The sequence below is a fragment of the Xiphias gladius genome, chromosome 23, assembly GCF_016859285.1.
Source record: "Xiphias gladius isolate SHS-SW01 ecotype Sanya breed wild chromosome 23, ASM1685928v1, whole genome shotgun sequence".
Lineage (NCBI taxonomy): Eukaryota > Metazoa > Chordata > Actinopteri > Istiophoriformes > Xiphiidae > Xiphias > Xiphias gladius.
In genome coordinates this window covers 6,076,973-6,099,785 of record NC_053422.1, presented here as the reverse complement: position 1 = coordinate 6,099,785, position 22,813 = coordinate 6,076,973, and the positions used below count along the sequence as shown (strand labels likewise).

General features: G+C 38.5%; 2 protein-coding genes across 8 annotated transcripts in view; both read left to right on the top strand.

Moving 5' to 3' along the window:
* ldb2a (LIM domain binding 2a) overlaps positions 1-14,369 on the top strand; it is a 92,436-nt gene extending 78,067 nt beyond the window's left edge. The window contains exons 6-9 of one of the 7 annotated variants that reach the window (XM_040119984.1): positions 1,544-1,667; positions 3,750-3,803; positions 4,631-4,761; positions 12,365-14,369. In XM_040119984.1, the coding sequence (XP_039975918.1) occupies positions 1,544-1,667; positions 3,750-3,803; positions 4,631-4,761; positions 12,365-12,595 (540 nt within the window). In that variant the 3' untranslated portion in view covers positions 12,596-14,369. Of the gene's footprint in view, positions 1-1,543; positions 1,668-3,749; positions 3,804-4,618; positions 4,768-12,364 lie in introns of all 7 variants that reach the window. The other 6 variants (XM_040119983.1, XM_040119982.1, XM_040119981.1 and 3 more) reach the window with 6 other exon arrangements.
* Positions 14,370-17,183: 2,814 nt separating this feature from the next.
* tapt1a (transmembrane anterior posterior transformation 1a) overlaps positions 17,184-22,813 on the top strand; it is a 32,816-nt gene continuing 27,186 nt past the window's right edge. Inside the window, exons 1-2 of the mRNA XM_040119780.1 lie at positions 17,184-17,398; positions 20,540-20,670. Of these exons, the coding sequence (XP_039975714.1) occupies positions 17,209-17,398; positions 20,540-20,670 (321 nt within the window). The 5' untranslated portion in view covers positions 17,184-17,208. The remainder of the gene's footprint in view (positions 17,399-20,539; positions 20,671-22,813) is intronic.

The following is a 22,813-nucleotide window of genomic DNA, read 5'->3' as shown; positions in this document are numbered from 1 at the left end:
CTATAGCGTATGTGTCATCCTAGAAGACAAACAGTGTATTATTAAACAGTGTATATTAATTTGTAAAGCTATTTGCTCGAAACAATAGGACTGAGTTGATCTGAATTTGTTCTCCTGGGAAAATTTTTCAGTCCAGAAATTGATTCAAGTTCGAAATGACCCTTGATGAAATCTGATCTAAGTTCTAGCCTGTACGATTTGTCAAAGGAACATCTGTCTCTCCCTGTATGACAGTACTTCTTACAAAGAATGCGCTCTGTAGAAGTAACAACAAGTCAGTCCCACAGCACACCTGATATGCATTTATGACTGTCAAGAGTTCAAGTCCTCAATAAGCCCTCATACCTAAACAACAAAACAGGTTTTTTTTTCTCAGTGCATGCCAGAAATGCACATATGACCGTTTTACTCATCTGGTGCCTCACTTAGTAGGAAACAGATACACTACACTACTTGAAAGCTTGTGGTTATGGTTAAGGTTAGACAAGATTGTTGTCATCATTAAATGAAGCCGACTGTTGGTAGAAGAAAGTAACAGTAGAGAGGTGACACAAAATGGGGGAGGAATGGGAGGGGCAATGGCATGCACAAGGGTCCACAGTTGAATCCAACTGGGAATGGTGCATTCACAGTGTACGGCATGCATAACTAGGCCATCGGGATTCACATTCTTTACAGTTTTTGAATTTGCTTAAAAAAACATTCATAGTTGATACATTCTTTGTCACAAAAGAGGACATTGCTGAAAAGAGTGTAACGGTCAAGTTTTTCTCAGGATAGAGGAACGTTCGGGAAGAGCAACAGAACTTTATCCAGTTGGAGGATATGAACAGGGCAGGTTGCCTGGAGTTTGAGCCCAGTCTTCTCTTGTTATTGGTCCACCAGTTTAGATGGGCCGGTGACTGTCCAATCACTGTCCTCTGAATGCACCGAAAAGCATCTGGATGGTTGCTGATGTTGACGAAGGCAGGCTAACCGGCTTGTAATGTTATCCAGATGTTATCTGGATAAGCTAAGCCTGATGTATTAAAGATGACAGGCTGACCCCTGGTTCCTCTCACTGCAGATCACCAGAGATTTACAGTTTTCTCCAGACTGAATATTGTACTTATGTTCTTTTAACTGGAGAATGTTGGAGCGCAGTGTGGGAATCAGGGTCCGTTCTGTGTTTGTTGTGTTTAAAGAGAGAATAGCCAGACAAATGTTTGCATTCAAGTATGTGTGCATGAATATGTGTCATTCACATTTTGCTGTGAGTTGTAAACAGCTTAACAAAGGCTGCTCATATTAAAATGTATGGTCCTGCCCATCTGTCTCTCTCTATCTGTCTTCTTGTCCTTCTTTCCAAAGCACTTGACAATAAACCTTTTTTTAAATGTACTTTATTAATAATATGTATAAAAACTAGATTGACTCAGTCAGTCTATGGTGATTTCTTAAGGAACAAACTCAGTGTTTTTATGGCTGTTGTTTCTGTTCTCTCATCAAATATTAAATAAATTGGCTTTAACTGAATGTGTGGTTTCTCCTGTTGTGTCTGCAGTTGTGTGTCATTCTGGAGCCCATGCAGGAGCTCATGTCAAGGCACAAGACCTACAACCTCAGCCCCCGGGACTGTCTCAAGACATGCCTATTTCAAAAATGGCAGAGAATGGTAGCCCCACCAGGTAACTACCCACTACCTACTGCTGAAACTCACATCTTTACTGTCTAAGAAAAGGGCCTGTTCAAAGAACCAGATCTGGGTAACACTTTTCAGTAAAACCTAAAACTAGTCTGGAATACTAATATGGATCATGGATGATTGTGAAAAGAGCTTTTCTGGTTTCCAACCTGGTTCTCTGAACAGTCCAGAGACAATAAAAAATACATTTTAAAAAAGCGTTGATGTCCAAATAGCATTGAATACTGTTTGAATAAGTGACAACAGAAATACTCACATACATTTTCTGAAACGTTGCGGATCCATAAAGTGTTAATCGTGTTCCCTACTAAGATTTGCTTCCTTTCCTTTAAGAAACAGCTTTTACTTCTGTGGCATCACTCACTGTGTAGCATTAGGAACCGTTTTCTCAGACTATGTTTTTATTGCATCATTTATGTTTCCAAATTTGCCATCATATGTCTTAATTCCTTAAATATGTTTTGCCTGTCAGGACTGTGAAATTAATAAGAATTCAGGGTTGCCTCACGAATCTCAACCTTGCCAATCTTAGCGGGACTCTCAGCTTTCTATGATTGATGTTTTAAGTGCGGCTTCTGAAAAGTACCAGGCTTAAATTGGCTGTGTGGTCTTAAACTGGAGAGAGAGAGTAAGCTGAGTTTTTTTGGACACATCGGAGTGGCTGCAAATTACCGCGATGCTTAGCGAGGCGTGACGAGATGTCTCTAAAAACCAACACCAGTCAAAAAGCCTTTGACTCAGACCTGTGTAACTTTAATTAACAGTACCGGGTGTAATCAAACTAGTAGATCCAGCTCCCTGGCCAGCGGCTCCCCAGCGTCAACGACGTTCTTCAAAGAAAAGAAAAAACTGAGAAAAAAAAAAAACATGGAAAGCATTTTATGAATATAAAGTCTGAGGGAAAAAAAAGAAGACTCTTGTATTGATAGTAAATTTTGCACATGGAAAGAGAACACAGCTTAATATGAAATCCTTTATGGGCAATGCAGTTTTGTATCATATACAGCTTTAAGGATGATATAGTCTGATAAAACATGCAGCTTTATTGTGGTATTTGTTGTAAAGTTATACTCAGTTGCTTTATGGTATTTTTGTTTTATATTAAGCTCATTTTGTTCTACGGTTTAAGAGGAGTGTTTTTCAGGGTCATTTTATTTCATCTGTCTATATTTTGACATGCAGTTTGCCTGATCTTTGCAGTTTAGCTGGAATTGCGGTTTTCCTCATTGGTAGCGTGTTATTCCCCTTTTCCTGCAATTCTTCTCCAGCTCAGAAACTGGTTGGGATTCGGCCAGGAAGGAAGCCACAGGCGCATTTATGCTCTGATAAGTCCTTTTGGTGGAAATGGAAGTGATTTTAGTGCGTCACCAGTTCAGCATCGGAGGAAACCAGTTGGATAACAGAAATGATTGTCTTTGACAATAGCCCCGCTTTTTTTGCACACATGTCTGTCAAAGTCAGGAATCAAAAGAGGAAAGATGCCGATAAAAAAAATCCCCTTATCGTTTTGGCTCTTATGTATAGTTTCAGTTTTGTTTGTATCGTGACTCGCTGGTTGTTCTAACTGAATATGAAAGCATCTCCCTTGGTGTCACTGGTAAGAACCTCGAAAAATGTATTTCATTTTCAGACATCTGTTTGAAGATCACAGCAGTGTTTTCTTGTCTCTCTTGAGATTAAAAGGAATAATGTTTTATAATATTGGCAGAATTTGCAAAATCATGTATTCATAAATTATGCACAACATAAATTCCTTTATAAATACTAGAAACGCCAAGATCTCTATTAACCTGTGTCATCACTTTATATCTTTTTAATAATAATGATTTCACTTGTGGTTTAATTGCACCTTTAGGAATTATGTATAGTTCATAATTGGAAAAACATCTTTCATCAAAGCACAAGTTTCCCAGTGGTGTTAAATAGCATCTGCATGGCACTGAATGTTCAATTATTTCTCTCCCCTCTCTCTGTTGTCATCTCTGGTCTTGTTCTGTCTTAAATTGTTTTACGAAATTATTCAACAACCTGAATAAAATTAAACTGATTTTGGCTCCGGTTTCAGCTGGACACCCACAGAACTTCAAAACGGAAATATTTCCCACAAATCACAAAAAAGGTATCTTCTCTCTTACGTTGTTAATTGTCTGTAGTCTTATACGACAGCGGCATTGTAGTGCTAATTGGAATGCCATGAAATACATTTTTGTGTGCAGGTTTATCATGGATGCTCAACTGCATGTTGAAAAATAGTACTAGTACCTGTAATAATTAACAAATACAGGTTACGTACGCCAGTTTAATGCATGTACAGACAAATTTCTCCAGCACCGGCTAAGACAAATTGATTAAAAGAATAACATGGTCATGCTCAGCAAGTCACATTCATAGAAATGCAACAAATGTGCAAGAATGGACGCACTATAAAAGCATATTCAGTAATACAAACATGATGTGCTTTCTGTCTCAACAGAGCAGTTTTAATCTGGCTCATGCTATTAAGGAACATGGCAATTGGCGCAGCGCTGAAATCATTAACAAATTTACATTACATTGAGCATCAGGGTCCATTGTTGAGCATTTATGCAAATGAAACGGGTTCTTTCTTACTAGTGCATGTCTTGGGAGATGTTAACGCTCATGCGGTTTCACCTCTGAAGAAAACAAAGCATTGATCCTTGTAGACGAGTTGCTCTTGTTTGTGTTACGTGTCTTTTTGTGTTCATGTGTGTGTGCTCTCTCGTATGGGCATTTCATGTAAGTTTGTCTGCACGCCTACGCCTCTCTACATACGATGTTGCCTGTCCGAGCCTCTACTATATGACCTCAAACATACACACACACACACACACACTCCACACTGCACATGGCCCTACACTTTGTCTCCGTCTGTATGCATTATGTTCTTGGCATGGCCTCTGTTTCTCTTTGCTGGTCGCGCCAAAGCTGAGCCCGCCCGACAGACGACCACGAAGAGGAGGAAACGGAAGAACTCAGCCAGCAGCGCCAACAGCAGCGTGGGCACCACTGCCAGCAAGAAACGCAGCCCCGCCACCAACTTCAGCCTCTCCAGTCAGGTACCTGTAAGCATCAGCTCCGCTTGGTTTGCCTACTCTTTTACTTTTTTCTATATCTCCACATGCATGTTTGCAGGGTTACACAAAGGCACAAGAAATTCCTAATGGTATTGCAGCTATTAGGTTTAGTTTATTTGCATGAATGAGAGAAAAACACCAGACGAGGAAAGTAGAAAAGAAATTGAAACCTGTGCAGTGAGACAAAGAAACCCCAAGGGACTTGTATGAAAACATCTCGACCCAAAAGACAAAGAGAGAACACATCAAATATCATAAAGAGTGACACGAACGACACTAAAAATCAGCAAAACAGAAAATAGGTACAAGAAAAGCTAAATTTATAAATAACAAGTGAAGAAGGTGAATAAAAGTGTATATTTTGCTGCTTTGCTGCTGGTAGTGTCAAATCACTAACTGGTGATATGTAGCTACCTCTTAATTTTCTACCAGTTTTTCTCAGAATATGTATGTTGAGAAAGACCCAGCTGACCCTGTTGCTCAACCAAGTGGCAGTAGCCTAGGGGTTTAAAAAAAAAAAGGTTTGAATCTCAGGTCCAAATGGGAAAATGTGGGTGGGGGAAGTGACACTCTGCCCTCACTCAGCCACCAAACTCTAAATGCCCTTGAGCAAGGCACTGAACTCGCAGCTGCCCAGAGCACTGGTAGCTTGTGCTTTGCAGCTCTGCACATCGAGAACTGTATGAATGGAAAGCAGGGTGCTGCTGTGAAAGAGCATCTCAATGGAAATATACAAAAATCAAGTAAAAACTTGAATGACTAAGCTTCATACTGTATGTAGTTCATATACAATCAGCAGCTAATCATGTCCTGTACCCTTTTAGTATTAGCGAGGAAATCTTCCACAAATGACTTAAGTGAATAATTTAACTGCCTTACATCACCAGCAAACTGTTAATAGCCAATATCTATGATTTAACAAACCAATAATAATAACAAGCTAATATTGATCAGCTGTATTCTGTCTAGTTATTTTCCTATTGTTCAGAAAAAGTAATCTACATAAGGATGCATTTTTAAAAAAATCTGGTTTCATAACTCGGCGTATAGCGTTTCAGGGTATGAATATCTTGATTTTGCTACATGTCTCCATAACAGGCCTCTTGACACAGTTAGAGGTTAAACAGCTGAGTATTACAACACATGCCTGGCACTCCCCTCGAGGATTCAGTGTCTGCAGAGAGTCTAGTTTTATTCCATGCACTGCTCATTATACACATACTGTATTACATTTACACTACTGCATCCAATTTACTATTCTGCACCCCTGCCAGTGCAGCACTCTGGTGTTTTGAACACGTCATTCCAGTACAGTTATAAGTGTGCTGATACCAAACATAACTGGGACTTGGCGACGTTGAATGATTGTTCGTCTTGCACACAGGACTAATTCTGCTAAATTGGATATTTTCTATACCCAGTTTGTGTAGTATAGCAACCCTGCCTCCCAGAAATTACATGTATATAAAGCTAATTTGTCTTCCCTATTACATTTTGTACAACAAACATAAGGAAGGGTAACCACAACACTGGAGACCTGAGTCCCGCGTGTTGTTAGGTCTGGGCTAGTCTGATAAAAGGACTTTAAGATTAAGGAAAGATTTTGATTTTGGTTAAATGATAATAAGTAAGCATGTCGTTTGTGTGTGTGTGTGTGTGTGTGTGTGTGTGTGTGTGTGTGTGTGTGTGTGTGTGTGTGTGTGTGTGTGTGTGTGTGTGTGTGTGTGTGTGTGTGTGTGTGTGTGTGTGTGTGTGTGTGTGTGTGTGTGGAGTATCACCAGTCTTAATATTTAAAGTTGTATTTTATGATGGTTTTAAAAAGTAAAAAAAAAAAAAAACAACAAAAAAAACAAAACATCTAACTAGCGTGTTTTGACTTTTCCAGTATTTAACCTTAGCCAAATACTTGTTAGTTAAGGTTTTGTCTTGCTTTAGTTGCTACAAGCGGGTATAATATTGTTAGAGCGGAAAAACAAAGAAAATACACTGTTAGTGTACATCTTTTGCGACCTGGCAAAGAAGTCGATTGACAACATTTTCTCCACAGTATGTTGATTGAAAATGTAATCTGGGCGGGACTTTGTTTCTTTCTGAACATATGTCTTGTTGCAAATTTGTAATACAGAAGTAGCATTTGGATGTGTAATTTCATTACTGGATGGACTTGTTTCTCCAGTCTCCAACCAGGTAGGGGTCGTTCATCTGCTTGGCTCTTATGGCTAGAAAACATAATTTTCCCAGCATTTTTGGCAGTCTCTCTGAATAAGTAACACTCTTTCTTCAACCACACACACAAAAACACACTCACACATACTGTACTGTCCCTCTATATTCTGTCCCATGGTTAGCTGTCTCGTCATCTTTGGAGATTTGTTGCCTTCTCTCTCTTCTTTTACCTCCTTCTCTCCGTCTCACACATACATAATGTAGATCACAAACATACATACGTACACACAGCGCGCGCAATTGTTTTCTCTCCAGAAGGCAGTTTGGCTCTGTTCCAGCTCTCATTATCACCGATATCTGTATACACCCACCACCCCCAGCCCTCCTTCACATGCACACACTCCACTCCATCACTGCCCCCTCCTCCCCACCACCATCTTCCCACCCACACACACACACAGACAGACACACACACACACCAGTCGTACCACTCATGCCTTGCATTCACATGCCTCTTAAAGACTGGCAGCGTGGCTGGTAACATGCTGGTTACATATGTTGCACGCCTGCTGTCTTTGTCTGAGAAGTTGTTCGTTTGTGGCTGAGCACAAGCCTACGTGAGCCCAATGACAATAAGGAGTGGACCCTCGCAAGGGAAGGGGGGAGTGGGGGTTACCAGCGGCTGGAGGAGAGGAGGTATGGGGGAAGGAAGAAGGTTGGGGGTGGGGGCATTCATAGAATGAGCAACACTGACCTCTAGTGGTCCGATTTAAGTGTTGAACATGTCTTGTTTTTTGTTTTTTTTTACCTAGCGGGCCCATAGCAGCAATTATTTCTCATTTCAATGCTGTAAGTCAGCATATTTGTAGGAAGCAAGTACAAGACATATTGTGGACTAAACCCTTAATTAACTGTCCATCCACTGTGTACAGACAGTAGCAGTGGCGGAAGAGGTACTCAGATTGTGTACCAAAGTAAAGTAGCAATACCACAATGTAAAAGTACTCCATTACAAGTAAAAATCTTGCATTCAAAATTCTACTTAAGTAAAAATACAAAAGTATTCGCATCAAAACGCATTTAAAGTACTAGAGTAAAAGTACTCATAATGCATAATGGTTCATTTAGAAATAATGTATGTTATATTACTGAAATAAAAGTATTGATACATTAATGTGTACATCCCTTTAATGTTGTAGCTGGTAAAGGTGAAAATAAAATCTTACCCTAACCTATAATAATACAGGGGGGGTCCGAAGGTCTGGGACCAAATGGGAAAGTGGTCTAAGACTTTTGGACTCCACAGTATATCATAATTTATTTGTTATTATATTTTTGTATTACTAATCGGAAAATGCAGAGTTACCATAGTTATCAAATAAATATAGTTGATTAAAAATTACAAGATTAGCCTCTGAATTGAGTAGAAGTATAAAGTAGCAGAAAATGTAAACACATAAGTACAATTACTTTAAAATTGTACTTAAATACAGTACTTAAAGGTAAATGTACTCAGTTACCTTTCACCATGGAACAGTAGACCTTACAACAAATAAAATTTGAGGATTATATTTACATCGTTCCACGTTGAAGGATGGATTCAAACACCACCTCAAAACGCCTGTTTTCATGTGGTCTACCATAGAGAGCTCATGAAATTGGTGTAAAGTTCTTACATAAATCAGAGTCTCTTAATTTACTACTGGTAACCAATGACATACGTCTTATTTGTGTTTTATTATACTTGCCTGTAAATTTTGGATCTTGGCGATGGTTTTTTTGTTTTTAGTGATTTTATTTCTGTGGTGATGGTTGCTTGGACTTGTTGAAGTTTTTATGTATTGAATATCAGCCTTCGAGGATTAAGCTGATGATATTCTGTATGTTTGTTATTGTCAACAAATACCATAAAAAGACTAAACGTTACAATGAATCGATTCCACTAACGAGTATTGTCTGTGTATCCAAAGCCTGATATATCTTATTTCTCTGTGCCTCAAAGCTCCATTGTTGCCCAAAAAAACTAATCAGTGAGCCACACCGTTGCACTGGGTGACATGTTCCTGCATTACCACGAACACACACACACTGTAGTTTATTTTGACTCAACCCCACATACACCGTCCCTCTGCTGTACGTAGTCACACTGAAAACTGTCCTCAGCAAATGCACTATTTACTCTGTTTGAGTAATATTTGCTAAGATCCAGTGTCCAGTTATTTGTAGAATATTTTAACTTCTTCTTGTTATTATTTCTAATAATAATTTAAGTCTTCAGTAGGGACAAATGTGCTTGGAGCTGAGAGCCACATAGGTTGGGGAAGTCGGAAAGCGTTGCATCGTCCCCTTTGTCGTCAGCACAATCCCGCCACGTTGTCTTTAAATTCCCACTTGTTGCCTTTGACGCCCGAGGAGTAAATATGTCCTCCAAGCTACACCACACTGCTAATCTCTGTAAAAATATGCTAATGACACTTCTCATTGAATAAAGGGAACAAGGAGGCATTCATCGCTGCGTTGGCCCATTCAAATCCTCGCCGCTTAGCTAGCGCGAAGGCTAACGCTTAACGAGATGAGTAGACAAGTAGACAGTATTAATTAGATCGCAATTAGCACTCCCCAGTCTCAGACTAGCCACCAGCTGTGATTGTGGGACGGATTTTTTTTTTTTTTTTTTTTCGGACTCAAAATTGGCCAGAGGTAGGTTGACAGGCCTCCTCACAGGAACAGATGGTGAATGCAAGACTTGTTGGCAATCAGCACGTTTTTAGCTAATGACTTAATTAGCTATGCAAATTGACAAATCAGTGTGGATATTGTCATTTAGTTGAAAAGCTCACCTAAATTAATTAGCCTGATTAAGGCATAGTGGGGTGTAGAAGTGGTCGCTAGGGGGTTTTGGGGATGGCTTGAATAAATAAACTGCCTCTCCCCACTGGTGCTCTTCATCAAAGTGTGTGTTTTGAGTTTTTGGTGGGTGGGGGGGGGTAAGTTTTGTTTGTATGTTTACATCAGTGCTTGCAGGATGTGATCATGTGCGTTTGTTCTGTGGGATTTTTGTGTACAAATCTGGGTTTGCATGTGTGCTTCTGAATGAGTGTTTTGGCTTGGGTCTGTGTGTGTGTGTTTTTGTTGTACACAATACATAGCGTTAATCTGAGTATGCATTCAAGTGCTTTTGTCTGTGTTTGTGTTCAGGTGTCTGATTGTGTGCTAAGGTTTGATTGTACAGTAAGCTTATCTGGGTTTGTGTGCCAATGCATGTGCATGTTTGTCTACGCTTTTTGTGTGTGTGTGCGTGTGTGTGTGTGCGTGCGCGCATGTTGCAGAGGAGATGGCTGAGGCGAGCAAGATCTCCCAAGTCGGGCAGCGTTGACACACATGACCAGTGAAGCGTGCGCTCCATTTAACTGTACAGCCTCTTCCCAGGTTACGGTGGGTGGCGCTGGGGCTCGCCAGCAGGGAGTTGCTTACTCAGTCAAAGGAAGATGAGATTCAAAGACTCAGTACACACAAAGAAATACAGCTATGATTCAGATCTCAGTGATCGATGTGTGAATTCACAAATTACACTCCAGTGATTATTTGTCAGCAGAATCACTTCGTGCATGAATTTGTCTTGCTAACTTGAAATTACACAAGCTCATACGGGTGCATCCCCCTCTAGAGAATTATCAGGATTCCTTCTCGTCACAAGAGTCACAGATAGCGGTGGATAATGGATAAATCTCTGTCCTTCGCTTCCCTGACCCGCTGTGAGAGGACCATCTCCGTGAAATATGTCTTACATGATGAGTATTGATTGGGGTGGGTACAGAGCGTCGGGGAATCCGCTCTGTGTACGGGAAGGTTTCATTTACACAGAGTGTTTCGAGAGGGGTCGACGATACAGATGGGTTCACTGGATACACCAACATCTGTCCTAAACACACACACAAAGACGCTGAAGCATACACACACACACTGCTACTGTCATTTCATCACAAGCAGGGAGTCTGTGTTGATGCAGGAAAATACACACCCGCCATCATGGGGGTTTTGGGCACTCCTCATGCAGCTGGGAAACAAAATATGGTAAACACACACACAAATAGATCTGCATCTGTAAAGGCATCAAGTCAAAGGTCAAGAATTTGTAAATGTGGTTATGACCTTGTAGTGTTTTAGCCTCCATTTTAAAAACTGGCAGAATAAATTCTCATTTTTCTTCCAAGGATGAAAATTAGACACAATGTATATTCATTTATTTGAGGTAATGCAAATGTTATTAAATCTTTCTGGGTGGATTGTGTTAATTTGATACGCTGACGGTACTTTGGTCTGAGAATTAGATGAAACAGATTCAGTATGGATTAAATTCTTCTCTGGTGATTTCTCACTCTTTTGAGCATTTAAATTTTGTATCATCCCTGGGCTAAGTATGGACGGTCCAGCACAAAACTAAAAACATGTCACAGTTGCCTGTGTTAAAATAGATTTATACATATATATATATATATATATATATATATATATATATATATATATATATATATATATATATATATACACACACACCACTTTTAAAACGAACTGTTTTAAAAAATAAAAAACTGGTTGACAAACGAAAAGTGGGTTTAGTAAAGACTGAAGCAGACAGATAGGAAGAAAAATAGGGGGAAATATGCATAAAAGCCGGTTTTCAAGAATCACTTTACTTACTAGTGACTAAGTATTTTATTTCTTTATTACGTGCAGTGTATATGTATCTTTATATGAATATGTAAACTGTAAATGTGGCTTGGTTATTACTGGGACAAAAATAGATACTTTAAAATATTTTATATATATTCATAAAAACTTGATTTTAGGGCTAAATGCTAATATGTACTAATATTTAAGCAAAAATGGTTGACCATGGAAATTTTTGCTTTTGAGTGTCTGGTAAATATTCTAAAAGCAAGGTCCATCTACTTATCTGTTCCTGGAGCTTTAGACTGGATCCCACAGCCTTGGTCAGCGAATGGAACTGAGTGAGGTTTCTATACTGATATTAATGATTTTACTTGTGCATACTCTTACAAAGAAGACACTTTAAAGTGTGAGAAACCCCTTCAAAATCCCACTGGATAAACTACAAATTGAAGGTGGTCTAGCTAAAAGCAATGCTGCTTCTGTCCCTGAAAAGCTGATACACGGCAGTGACTTTAATGTATGTTAAAGGCAACATTCAAGTAGCATAAGAATGTTGTATGTGAACAGAAATGTGAGCTTTTCAGTAGCACGACTGTGAGTGTAACAAAAAAAGACACAGCTTGAACATGTTGTGACCTTTTAAAACGTGTGTACCCACAAACAAGAACACTTGTATTTTTTATTTATTTATTTATTTATTTTTCAGTTTGTAAATTTCTTTCACCGTGTCTCTGCCTCCCTCCAGGACGTGATGGTGGTGGGCGAGCCGACCCTGATGGGCGGCGAGTTCGGGGATGAGGACGAGCGCCTGATCACTCGTCTGGAGAACACGCAGTACGATGCCACCAACGGCCTGGACGACGAGGACGACTTCAACAGCTCCCCGGCTCTGGGAAACAACACCCCCTGGAGCAGCAAACCCCCCACCGCCCAGGACAGCAAGCCGGAGAGCACAGCGCCCCAGCCCTCACAGTAAAAACAAAAGAAGAAGAAGAAAGCAACAGATTCTTGAATCCGTGTGGACTGGACTTTATCCTCTCCCCTTCCCTGAGGGCCGTGCTTCTACGCCTGATAACATTGTACTGAATCAGAACCCCCCGTCTGCAAACTCATCGCTGGCATGTCCAGCCAAAATACGTCCGTCCTGGATATTTTCTTCTTCTATGAATCACTGTAACATCTTGGAGAACACTGAGAACTGGCAGCATTGCAGAGCAGTATCCACAGACAGGAAATGCATACAAGTCGTATGCAACTGTAATGTAAAAATAGAAAGGCGTGGACTTTTTTTTTTTTTTTTTTCAAGAACGCAATGGAAAATTCCAGATCAAATTCTCCTCCTCGGACCCTCAGTTACACACCTCTCGTCTAGTGGAATACCACAGCCGTGATTGGTTGACCTGCAGGTCGCAAGTCATCACACTGGCAATAGACAGTGGGAAGAAAAGAAGATGAATAAAAACAACAAACAAAATGTCTAAAAAACAAACAAAAAAAAAAAGTAAGCTCAATGTGAAGAAGGCAAGGTCTTTTTTTAAACCGCTAACAGAGCCGATGGGAGCATCTAACCACATTGGAAACAAATGAAACATTGTTTGAGGCAGTTGCATTTCATTGAGAATTCAGTCGTCTGTTGGTTTGTTTCTGCTATTGCTGTTTATTTCCATTTCCAATTAAGAGGAAATAAACGTTCTCTACCACTATGATCTCCTTTCAAATGACGGAAAATCATGTCCTAAGATTGTTTTTTCCACATTATTGCGGTTGTCACAGATTGTGATCTCATGCAAACCAGTTTGATTGTGTTCGTAGTCTATTGGTATTTTTGCTTCTCTCAGAATCCTTTTCAATCACATTGTAATTTTGCCGATCAGTATGTGAACTTTGCAGACACATTGATGCATTAATGTTGATTTTATTTTATTTTTTTTTTCTTTTCGTTTTTCCCTCCTGGAAAATTGGACTTCTTTCCCTTTAACGACCTACTCCCAAACTGATACTAAAGCTTTTTCCTGCATGATTTTATAGGATTTTTATTTTGTTTGATATATGTACTTTTTAAAACCCATCAGTCTTGATTTTCCTTTTGGGTTCATCAGTTTGGGAACACTGTTACAAGGTTTGTAGCTCTGTAAATAGTGGTGGAATCTATTTTGTCCACTGTAAATCAGCCACTGAAACCAGTTTGGATATGGCAGCTGTTTTGGTTTGTACAGGAGGTTCAGATTTCTGTAGGGTGGTTTGGATGGATGCTGGTTTGCCTCTGTCAAAACCAAACTCTAAATGTTCCCCGTCCTCTTTAGCTAGTGCAGAACCAAAGCCACAAATTTAATAAACAAACACACAGTCACACAATCATATTTCTTGTATATTCTGTGACATAAGAAGAGACCAAATTTACATTTTAAGAACAACACACAGATAAAATCCCATCCACCCTACAGAAATGGTTTGAGATCCCTGTATTTGTGTTCACAATTGTTCTTTAATCTTTAATTGAATTGTTACTATATCCCTGATCTCTTTTGTTGAACTTTTGTTTGAAAATGATCAAGAAGACAATGACGGATGTCTTTATACAATTGGATCTTATGGGTATTTATTTGTGCATTTGTAAGGAAGCTAACACATTTCTAAATATGTTTGAGCCTAGTATTATTAGACACCATTTGTACATTATATAGCAGAGGTGTTCAGTGTCATATCTGATGTCTGGTATGTATGCTTTACCATTATGTGTGCCAATAAACCGTGCTTACAAAGGAGTTACATTTGGTTTGGTTACATGCATCACGTGTGCATGTGGCCGGCTCTTTTTCTGTTTGTTTTTAACAGTTACTATCAACTATTCACTCTGAATACTGTGATAAGTCAGTGGAAAGCTCATTCTTAACCCTGGAAACAGAAGTTGACAAAAAACATCTCGCCATAAGGTCTACTTAGTAGCTGTTCCAGAGCTTTTGATCATATCACACGGCCACACTTTCCTCAACAGATGGAGTCGCCCCGTTGTCATGAAAATTGTCATTTTGTCTCGTCAACAGGGGCGAAAAGTACATGGAAGTGTTCCGAAAAAAACTACATTTCCACGACAACTGGGTGTCTACAACTTCCGAGGAAGATCTTGCGATACGGCTGAAAGCTCCAGAACAGCTAGAAAGTAGACTTGTGGTGGTGTTTTTTTGTCAATTGGAAAATGTAGTTTTGCTAAAATGGTCAATTTACCCGTTCTCTGTGGGATCTTTGAGCAGATGCGGTTGGTGGATCTCCAGAAAGGTACAGTTTCATTCCCAAATGAAATTGTTGTTTTGTACTCTATTTTTCTTGTTCCTACTGATATCTGGTGGAAAAAAAAGTTAATGGAGATTACGTCCAAATATCCCCCTGCATCTGATGATTCAGCAAAACCCAACCTAAACTTCATATTTTTGGCGTCAGTCGCTCAAAATAATAAAGGCTTCTTTTCCAGAGGTGCCCTTTTCTGCTGACATTTAATGATCATCCATTGCACAAGAGGCGGAAATAAGATAGAGGTTTTTACACCCAGAGAAACTTAGATAGACCAGAATGCAATGCGCCCACAAGACAGATTGTGTGTGTCAGTATAAGGCCACAGTCATGCCATGTGCTGAGTAAACAAATACTGTTTCAGTCGCTGGGTTCATTTATATCTGCTCACATTGGCTTTTGATTAAAAAAAACAAAACAAAAAAAAAAACCAAGCCACGTGTTCACGCTCCTCCTCTGCAACTTGTAAGCTATTAAAAAGCATTCTGGGAGATGTAGGAAATCACTACATGACGGATATGTTAAAAATCTCAATATATCTTTAGGATTGTGTCGATCTTATTCTGATATCTGATGGTGCAGGAGTATCTCAGATAACAATGCCTAAAATTAAAATTTTTTGGATTCCGAACATTAAATGTCGAGGCTGGACATAATAAATATCTGTTAGATCTAGCCAGGATTTGATATATCTTCTCTGTATTCATCCCTGGACATGTAGGGGCCTGATTCAACCAGCAAGTAAGATGAGTAAGTAGTAAAACCTGGAACGTGAACATATGCATGGACCCAAAGTTCTCCAGATAACTCAGTGGACGTGGGCCCCAGCGCTGTTGTTGGGTAGACTTTCAATCCAGGGCGATTTGATGGAACTTTGGCGACACCAGGTGGAAGACGTGGCAGCGCAAAAGCCTTCGATTATTCTGTGATTCCTACGATTCTTGTGTTTTTCTTTTCTCTATCTCTAGGACATCACGCTACAAGGAAGCACACAGATTTAAATAAGATGATGAAATACTGTAAAAAAAGGTTTAAAAGGTTATGGCCAATTCAGTTTCACTGCAAAGCCAAATTCAATACATGTTCTGCAAACAACTGTATTAGTTATTATCATTGTTATTATAATTACTATTGTTATTGTTGTTGTTTCTGTTGTTGTTATTACTATTTTTGCTGTTTTAAAAAAAATTTTAATCAAAGAAAATAGTAAAACATATGTACCACAAAAACTATGATGTACATATGGGTACAGTATATTATAAACATGTATACTGTACATTCACATGTATATTATGTGTTTCTAATTTACCATTTGTGCAATAATCAATCAACTCTTGTCAAAAATTAGTTAGGGCTTTGAGTTAGTCAGTTCTACCTATATATGCATGTGGAATTTTCTCTTTCTATGTTGCTATTATTATTACATATTTAGTCATTGTTACCCTAGAGTTAGTGAAACTGTACATTTTTTCTCTCATCCTTGTGCCATGTTGCAATTGTAGACAAAGTATAAGGTTTGCAGAGGAAAAGTTCACAGTTTTAGGGCAGGGTAATTACATTTCATAAAAAGATTTTAAACCAAATAAGTAATTACCTACAAATATTTCTTTTTTTTTTTTTTTTTTTTTGGATTCATGGAGAAATTAATATAACAAACGTAAGTCTACTGTTTATGGAAAATACCATGAAATGAGGCGTTTTACCTAACTAAATTTGGCTTTATGAAGTTTTTGAGCAACGGTACCAAAATAAATGAACATTCTCAGGGCGTCTGCTGCGAAAGGCAGAATTAACGCTCACAGCTTTAAAATATATATCTTAGCCGAGTAGAATATGGTAGCCCAAGAAAAATTAGTCATAGTCGTATTTATAATTTTGACTTGGTAAATCAAAATTTAGGCCTTTTATCTCATCTTTTTGACTTTTGATCCCATAATTTGACTTCGAAGTCATCATTTTGACTGTGTATCACATAATTGTGACCTTTTATGTAAACATTTTGACTTTTTAATTTCAAAATTTAGACTTTTTATGCTAATTTTTTGACTGACTTTTAAAATGTATGTATTTAATCATTTATTTATTTATAGTAAACTGTTGAATCTTTATTTATTTATTTTTAATAAACCTTTAAATCTTTAATTATGTATTTATTTATTTTAATAAACTGTTGAATCTTTATTTATATATTTTTAATCAACCGTTGAATCTTCCTGCTAACGGTCATCGTTATGACGTTGTTTATTTTTTTACCTACGATGCGATGACGTCGCACAAAGCGACGCGGCGGCCAAAGTAAAGATGGCGGACTTGTCGGGGAGCGAGCTGTCAGAAGAGAAAGAGGCAGAAATTGGGCTCAAGAAACGGCAGAAACGACCGTGGGAGGACTTGCACAAGTCGGGCAAAATCGGTATAACTCCGGAACTGCCAGAAACGTTGGGAGTTTACGACATAAGCGCTGTCAGGAGGGAGCAACGGGAGCTCTCGGCAGGTAACCGTCGCGGCCCCGCCGCCGCCACTGACGTTTCCGCCGTTACAGCTGATAAGCGACAGGCGTCTTTAACGTCTTACTTTAGTTTTTCTCACGGCGCACTTCACCGTCAATCCTGCAGCGACCTCATAAACACGGCGCTTTACGGACAACAGTCATGTTTGGGCTAAATAAGTTACAGAACCGTCATAGTTTATCGTAAAGAGTCGGAAAAACTGTCAACGCCCGTTGTTTACTGTCAGTCCCAGGTTGGTCAACTAACTAATAACGATCCGTCTGTTGCTCACTAAACCCTGCCGGTAAAAGCGAATAAGTGGCTGACACTAAAGAGTCCGTCCTTAAAACTAGCTCTGGCTCTTCTCCCTCACTGTCTAGCTGCCCTAGTAATGACTGAGGCGAGTTTGCACGGGTGCCTAAAATTCAACTTTTCCCATCGAAACAATCGATCATTACATCAAAGATTTTCAGCCCCGTTGGGGGTTTCAGCCAAACTGTATTGCAACTGCAGACGTTTTTTTTTTTTTTTTTTTAATCATACTTTAATCCCCGTTCCGGGTACGTCACCGTAGGCTAAAGAAACAGACAGCACTGTGTTTGTTCTGCAACTTAGGTGAGACTGAAGAGAAGTATCTTTAATGTTTTATTGTTGGTGATGTTATGATTTAACGGCTATAGTCTGTAGTAAAATGTCCCCAATGTCTGACGAGTTCTTCTGGGTGAATGATTTATAAGAAACATGAGCCTTGTTTCAGGAGGGGAACCTTTTTGTTTGGCTGATTAGAGTTTGGGACCGAAGATAAAGCTCTTTGTTTGCAGTGTAATGTAAAAAAAAAAAAAAAAAGTTATGTTCATGTTCATGTTCATGTTCATGCCTGACAAATGTGTCACCACTGCAAGAGTTGTTGTGACTTTAGCGCATGTGGGCTGGACATTTGTATGAGCGTGAAACGGTCACTAAGTAACCAGATATCGCCAAAATTGGTGCCTCCATAGTATCTAGACAAGGTTACAGGTTTTGAGAGTCATAAAGGGGAAAAAAAAAACCTGACCCAACAGGTATAGAGAGGGTAAGAGGTAGTGTTAGGAGAAACTGTATAGTAAGGCAGAAAGAATTAGTCGATTAATCTATATCAGGGTGTCTGTAGATCTTTTGAAAACATTTTTTAAACACTGATTTCACTTTCCTCAAAAAAGGCAGTTGATGGTATTAAAAAGGTTTTACATTTCATTTACAAAAGCCCTTTTTTTCCAGCCTGCCTTTGGCCATAAAGCTACTATTGTTTCAGTTCTCTAATTTTATGTAAAATTAATATGTGGACCTTCAATAAATTAGTTATTTCTTAATTGATTAATCCATCTGTACTGTACTGACAAATAAATAAAAAAAAACAATGAAAACCAATAAGGACATTTTTCATACTTTGGTATGACCGTGAGACAGCTATTAAATTTAAGTCTGTGTGGTACTAAAAAACTCTTCAAAAGTCTTATAATTAACTTGAGGAACTCTGCAGAAACCCTGCATTGGTCAATCTGCAAAAAATGAATCTGCAACGTATTGTTTAAGCAGAAAGGCCAAGCCTGTGCCAAACGTTCCAGCTTCTCCAGTGCGAGGATTTTAAGTTTCTCTTTGTCATATAAGATGATAAACTGAATTTTGTTAAGTTTTGGACTGTTAGTTGGGTTAAAATAAGACATAGAAATGTGCCACCTTGAGCTCTGGGATGTTATAACAGGCATTTCTCACTATTTTATGACATTTCATGGATAAAACGATAAATCAAGGAAAAATTAATTGGCAGATTATTCAAAAATGAAAATAATAATTAGTTGCACTCCTACTGTATTGATAACTCACCTGTCAATATCTAGTCGACCCTTTGGCCTTTGACATGTAGTTTATCCTATAACATCATAGAATCTCATTGGTCGCAGATTACATTACACGGAAATCTCAGCTGTCAAACTTTATCACCATATTCCAAAGACCATGTGTGCTAACAACTATCAAAAATAAAGAGTGTGATATAATAAGATTAAAAAGGTTTGCAGTGGAAATATTGATGAAATTTCTAACTTGGTCACCTGTTACTGTAATTTATTTGACCCTTGCACATTGTGAATTTAGCTAATCAAGTACAAGGAAAGGGTACATCTCATGTTAGGCAAACACTACTAAATGATTATTGGTCAGTATAAAGTAGACATAATAAATACTCTTGCAAAGATAAGATGCAAATTTGCACAAGAGGGAAAATGTACAATGGAACTGGAAATACATTACTCCACATTGGCCCATGCTTTATGTGACGGTTAACTGACTGAGATGCTTGTCTGCGCTGAATTTTCTTGAATCTGTGGGATATTTTTCGACCCCATCAAACCCCGGCGTATTTCAGATCTGTGTGTGACTTGGACCTTTAACAGCAAAACTGTTGCAAGTTGAGTCAACATTACACTGTTATGTCAAGTGATGTTTAATGTACAGTGAGCTCATTTTTGTCTTCAATTTATGAAGCATGACATGTTTGAGTAGTTCTCATAGGTTGAAGTCAAGCGGAAAGAATTTAATGACAGTGTGAGGGCCTAAAGGCTAAACTCAGACTGAGCCAATTGAACAAAGCCAGCAACTGGTCCATAAACAAAATTCACGTTTCCCTCTATATTTTTTCCGTTTAGGACTGCGAATAATGATTACTGTATTTTCACTACAGATTATTCTGCTGATTATTTCCTCAGTCAATTGTTTAGTTGTTTTGTTTGTAAAATTTCCAAAAACAGGATCCGAGGTGACGTCTTCAAAAAGCTTATTATGTCCAACCAACAGTGCAAAACCCAAATATATTCAATTTACTAGAATTTAAATTTATTGTGAAAACAATTGAATAATTTAATTTTCACAAAGAACCTCATTTAACATGGTCAGCTTTTACAAAATGTATTAATGTTGCACTGAATCAAACAGAGAACTAAAAATACCGTTCAAACCCCCCAGTTTTTATCATTCAGAGAAGCTTCCTCCTCTTTCATTTTGTAGTGCTACTCTCCAAAGGTTGGCGCTCTCATTGTGTTGATAGCCGTGGTTGTAATTGTTGCAGACAATGGCCTTATGGTAACACTGTTTCTCTCGTGTTGTTCCAGATCCGTCTTTGACGCGTTTCATTTGCGCAGAGCTCACCAGAGGATACTTCCTGGAACACAATGAGGCAAAGTACACCGAGCGCAGAGAGAGAGTTTACACATGCATGCGTATTCCCAAGGAACTGGAGAAGGTAGTGTATAATACAAGTCCCGATCTCAGCTGACCCCTTTTCTCTTCAGCTATCTCCATCTGTCTGCTGTCGTTCCCAGCAGCACACAGAATGTGTTTACAGACCACGAAAATCAGCACATAACTGCTTCAGAATGAGTCAGTTGAAAGCTTAAGAGTCTCCCTGCATGTTCTGCACTGCACTGAACTGATGACCTGATTAGTAAACTTATCGGCTCTACAGTATTTTTCTAAGTAATTCATTCTTTGCCCTTTAACATGTAAAAATACCAAAGATTTTGCAGGTTGAAGTTTTACAAGTGAAGAGTTGCTTATTTTCTTAATTTATTTATCTCTTATTTATTGACTGTTTATTTAATAGGGACTGTACAGATAAACATTGTTAAATACAGAAGAGCCATGCGTCAGATGTAATATATACAGAGCATTTACAGTAGCTGCTGCTAATTTACAGCCCCTGTCCCTGGTTAGGGTTTTAAATTAAAACAGAATATAATGCAAATTTTAAACAATGTATTTGACCTTATTTTGTCCTTATACTGTATCAGCCAAGGGATTTTTTTTTTTTTTTTTTTTTTTTAAATAATGGAAAGACTAATCTGTAGTTTAAAATAATCATTAGTTGCAATCTCAACTACATCTCAGCGTATTAATAACTGAGTTATGTCAAACAATAATATATAAAAACAACATTTTATTTTGCCATGACTGACTGACGCCAGTGTATTTTTGTTGTTCTTCTCAAGAGTCAACAGGTGGCAGTGTTGACTCATAAGATGTGGATTCATCTGAACTGTTCTCTTTCTAAGAAATTTTTCACGTCACAGTGATACCTGTCAGTAGCAGATATACTTTTAGCTGTCACTTTCTTCGATACCCCTAACTAAAACCAATGCATCCACATAAAACAGTCTTGCAATAATTCCTCCCTTCACGAAGGTTGCAATGTTCAACTTTTGATCAAAACAGGTTTAGAGAGGTGTTGATTCAACTCTACGGCCATTTTGGAGGCTGTTTTGTGGTGCTGTTGAACTGTATTGTGCTATGGTTAGAGCAGTTTCTATTCTTTAACCTACCCTCATTGATAGACATGGGTTGGACAAAATAATAGAAACACCTGTTTAGGGCTGCGACTATTGAATAATTTTACTATTGCTTAATCTGCCAGTTAATTTTTCTATTAATTGATTATTTGGTTTGTCTATAAACCATCAGAAAATAGCAAAAAATGCTCATTTTAGTTCCCAACAGCCCAAGGTGATGTCTTCAAATGTCTTGTTTGGTCCAACTGATAATCAAAAATCATGTTACATTTTGTTTACTATTATTTACAACACAGAAAATCCTCCTATTTGAGAAGCTGGAAACACTCAATGTTTAGCATTTTTGCTTAGAAAAAGACTAAATCGATTATTTAAATATCAAAATAGTTGCTAATTAATTGTCTGTCAACCAATTGATAAATAGACTAACTATTGCAGCTCTAGACCTGTAATTTATACAGCAGCACAGGTAGTTAGGTGTACCTAATGAACTGACAACTAAGTGTGTCATTGTCTTAAAAAAACAGGTTTACGTGTAACCAATTAAGAAGAGTTATTGAATTAAGTTGTTAAAATAAATGTATGCATTAAAACGGTACAATGAGGCTTTTGGTCCTGGTAGATTGTTTTCAGAGTTGAGTTGACCCTCTGTCAGAGGAAAGCCCATACCAACACAGCTCCTACCTGTTTGGATTCTCCTTGGGGGCAAGGGAGGAATGTGTGTAAACATAAAAGACCTCAGTGACTTGACTATGTTAAGCAGACTCTAACCACCTACATGGGTATCTGTCAAGGCCCCAAGAAAAGTCACACAGAATCCACCAATGAGAGACAAACCCTCCCACCAGCTTCCACCATTACTCACCTCAGTGCCTTCATGTTTTTCCAGTTAGAAGTGAGAGTAAGAAGACAGATGGATTACATTTATTTCTTGTGAAATATTACTTTTTAAAATGACAAGGCAATGACTCTCCGTTTATGGGAGACTGTGAAGGTATGTCTGCTACCTAATTGGGTTTAGGTCTACTCTTTAGTTTTTAGTGTCACGTGGTGATTAGTAGCTTTCACCTGTTTTTTCCTTTGATGGAAAGGAGATAGAAT